At 56.1% G+C, this 3,214-nt stretch overlaps 1 protein-coding gene across 2 annotated transcripts in view; it reads right to left on the bottom strand.

Moving 5' to 3' along the window:
* ARHGAP39 (Rho GTPase activating protein 39) overlaps positions 1 to 3,214 on the bottom strand; it is a 57,803-nt gene that overhangs the window by 26,464 nt on the left and 28,125 nt on the right. For both annotated transcript variants that reach the window (XM_010837565.1, XM_010837564.1), the window contains one exon: positions 2,810 to 2,893. In XM_010837565.1, coding sequence (XP_010835867.1) covers positions 2,810 to 2,893 — 84 coding nt within the window. The remainder of the gene's footprint in view (positions 1 to 2,809; positions 2,894 to 3,214) is intronic.

The raw sequence follows: 3,214 nt of genomic DNA, 5'->3' as shown, positions 1-3,214 counted from the left end.
AAACAGTGTCAGACTTTATTTTTCTGGCTCCAAAATCACTGCAGATGGTGACTGTAGCCATGAAATTAAAAGACGCTTACTCCTTGGAAGGAAAGTTATGACCAACCCAGATAGCATATTCAAAACCAGAGACATTACTTTGCCAACAAAGGTCCATCTAGTCAAGGCTATGGTTTTTCCTGTGGTCATGTATGGATGTGAGAGTTGGACTGTGAAGAAGGCTGAGCGCCGAAGAATTGATGCTTTTGAACTGTGGTGTTGGAGAAGACTCTTGAGAGTCCCTTGGACTGCAAGAAGATCCAACCAGTCCATTCTGAAGGAGATCAGCCCTGGGATTTCTTTGGAAGGGATGATGCTAAAGCTGAAACTCCAGTACTTTGGCCACCTCATGCGAAGAGTTGACTCATTGGAAAAGACTCTGATGCTGGGAGGGATTGGCGGCAAGAGGAGAAGGGGACGACAGAGGATGAGATGGCTGGATGGCATCACTGACTCGATGGACATGAATCTGAGTGAACTCTGGGAGTTGGTGATGGACAGGGAGGCCTGGCGTGCTGCAGTTCATGGGGTTGCAAAGAGTCAGACACGACTGAGCAACTGATCTGATCTGATACATTGGTAGATTTGATTTCCTAACATATTTTTGAGGATTTTTACATCTATGTTCATGAGAGAGACAGGTCTGTAGTTTTCTTGTGTTTTTCTGATTTGGATATTAGAGTAATACTGGCTTCACAGAACAAGAAAGTAGTCCCTCTGCATCCATCTTCTGAAAGAGATTGTACAGAACTCATAAAATTTCTTCCATGTATGTTTGGTAGAACTCACCAGTTAACCCATTCAGAACTTCTGCTTTCTTTTTTGGAAGATTATTAATTATTGATTCAATCTCTTTTAACAGATATAGACCTATTCAGATTGTGTATTTCTTCTTCTATGAGTTTTGGTAAACTGTATCTTTTAAGGAATTGGTTTATTTTGCCAAGGTTAACAAGCTTGTGTGCACAGCCTTGTTCAGAGCCTTCCTGTCCCCTCTGAGGCTCCTGAGGCAGAATCACGTCTTCTGGACTGCACCGGCTGTCAGACCACGGCCACAGGTCTTGGCTCCTCTGTGGATCTCTGATGCCTGCAGAAATTTGGTCTATTTTGTTCTTGTACAGGCTGGTCTCAGGTAAGTGAATCCACCATCACAGAAAGTAGAAATCCCAAGTATCCAAAGAAACGAACTGTGTACTCTGGTCCTGTGCCTCTGTCCTCTGACTGAGCCACAAGTCCTAACTGTTGGCCGTGGGTAAGGCAGGACTGAGAGAACCAGGGTAAGAGCGAGCAGGGCTCGGGAGGCAGGCTCCCTTTGGGAATTCAGCTCTTGCTTTCCAGAGGCTGCTCCTGGCCAGCCGCACAGGCCAGCCAAGCAGAGCAGAGGACGGCAGGCGTGCCCGCAGACCTGGAGAACCAGCCCTGGAGTCTGAGAGATCCAGGGCTGAACTCCAGCCTGTAGTTCCTGGGCTGTGGGGCATCACCTCCCACTTCCACCCCAGTCCTCACGAGATCTTGCGAGGACTAAAAGCAGGACGCGTGGAAAATCACGGTCTTGGTTCAGCAGGGGCACACAGGAGACACTGCACATGGTCCACTGCCCACCAAATGCGGGCAGGGCTGCAGCAACCAGATAGGAGGGAGCCAAGGCAGAGGCAGGCACGGGGCAGCACGAAGGCGGGTGCCGGCCTGTTTCAGGAAATGCGCCCCCAGCGGCCCAGAGACGATGCCCCTCAGCGCCCCAAGGCCCAGGCAGAGTCCTGTGCTTCTCTCCCAGCCCCTGATCACCTTCCCTCCCACAGGACGACCCCCGCAGCCCCTCACCACCACCCGCAGACCCAGGAGGAGGCCCGGCCTTTTCTCTCAGCCCCAATTCCTTGTTGGCTCTGCTGGGGAGGAGACACCCAGGGGAAAGACCCCTCCCACCACCTCCTGCCTGTTTCTGGAGGTGCCTCAACAGGGCAGCGTTGCTCCATGCTCAGCGCCCTGGAAGGGCAGCAGGAAACGGGACCTGGACTGCCTCGGAGGGAAGCTTCTGCCCCCGATGTGGGCCCCGCTCACAGGCCACGAGACCACATCAGCTCTGTGCCCACAAACCCCAGTCAAACCCGAGTCTCCCGGTGACCAGTGAGGACACCCGTGGACACAGCCGCACTGCTGGCCCAGGCAGGCTTAGATCCCTCCCTGTATCAACAAACCCAGTCTCGATCTCTAAACTGAGCAAACTGCCAAAGGCCCCTCGCGCTTCAAATCCCCACCTCCAGAGGCCCGGCACCCCGTCCATCCCCCATCAGCTACGGATGAGGTGCCTGCTCCAGCCTGGACACACGAGCTAACCCAGGGGAGGCCCTTGCTCAGCCTGCTGCTGCTGTGCCCAGGGTCCTGAGCGTTGAATCTAGAAACCCCAACACCCAGCAAGGCCAACCCAGGCCCGAGGGCAGCCAGCCTCCCTGCCCCACTTGGTGGGCACCAGTCTTCCCGATGTGGCCTGGGAAGCCACGCTTCCGATGCGCCTGGGGCTCTGGGGGGGACCACACACTAAGGAACCTCCAAGGGATCCACCAGGGCCAGTACCATGGACACAACAGTACTCCACACCACACAGTGGCCCAACAGCCTCTCCTTGTGTCCCACGGGCCAGGGCAGGGCCTGGCACGCTCTGCACATCCAGCTGGTCACTTCCTGCTGGGCCAGACCCTTCTCCAGCTCACCCGAGAGCTGCCAGGAAAACCACCCCCGGCCAGGAGATGGACAGGCCTGAGGCAGGGCCTACCTGCAGTGGAGAAGGTGGCCGTCCACGCTGTAGTCCCGGTAAACCTCGTAGTCCTTCTCAAGGAGCACTCCTGACGGTGAGGAGCTGAAATGCAGCAGAGTGAACAGGAGACGTGAACAGAAGACACAGCGGGTCTACGCTGCACGCCGCGGAATGAGTGCAGCCCTCTGGTTCTCACCACAGCTCCTCCCACAGGTCTGCCTGCACCTGGGCAGGGTTTCTTGCACCCTCACTGCCCCCTCCCACGATGCCCCGATGGAGCCCACTGCCTCACCCAGGACAGCCCCAGGCCCAGCAAGGAGCTGGAGCTCTGGCCGGTGGCCTCCGGGCTGGGCTTGGACCAGGGGGCATGGAGTGGGGCACAGAAGGGCTCGGGCCTGGTCGCCAGGGCCCCTGGGCTGGCCA

Source organism: Bison bison, unplaced genomic scaffold (assembly GCF_000754665.1).
Source record: "Bison bison bison isolate TAMUID 2011002044 unplaced genomic scaffold, Bison_UMD1.0 scf7180017864078, whole genome shotgun sequence".
Lineage (NCBI taxonomy): Eukaryota > Metazoa > Chordata > Mammalia > Artiodactyla > Bovidae > Bison > Bison bison.
The sequence above is the reverse complement of the archived record's forward strand: the minus strand, read 5'-3'. Positions and strand labels throughout refer to the sequence as shown.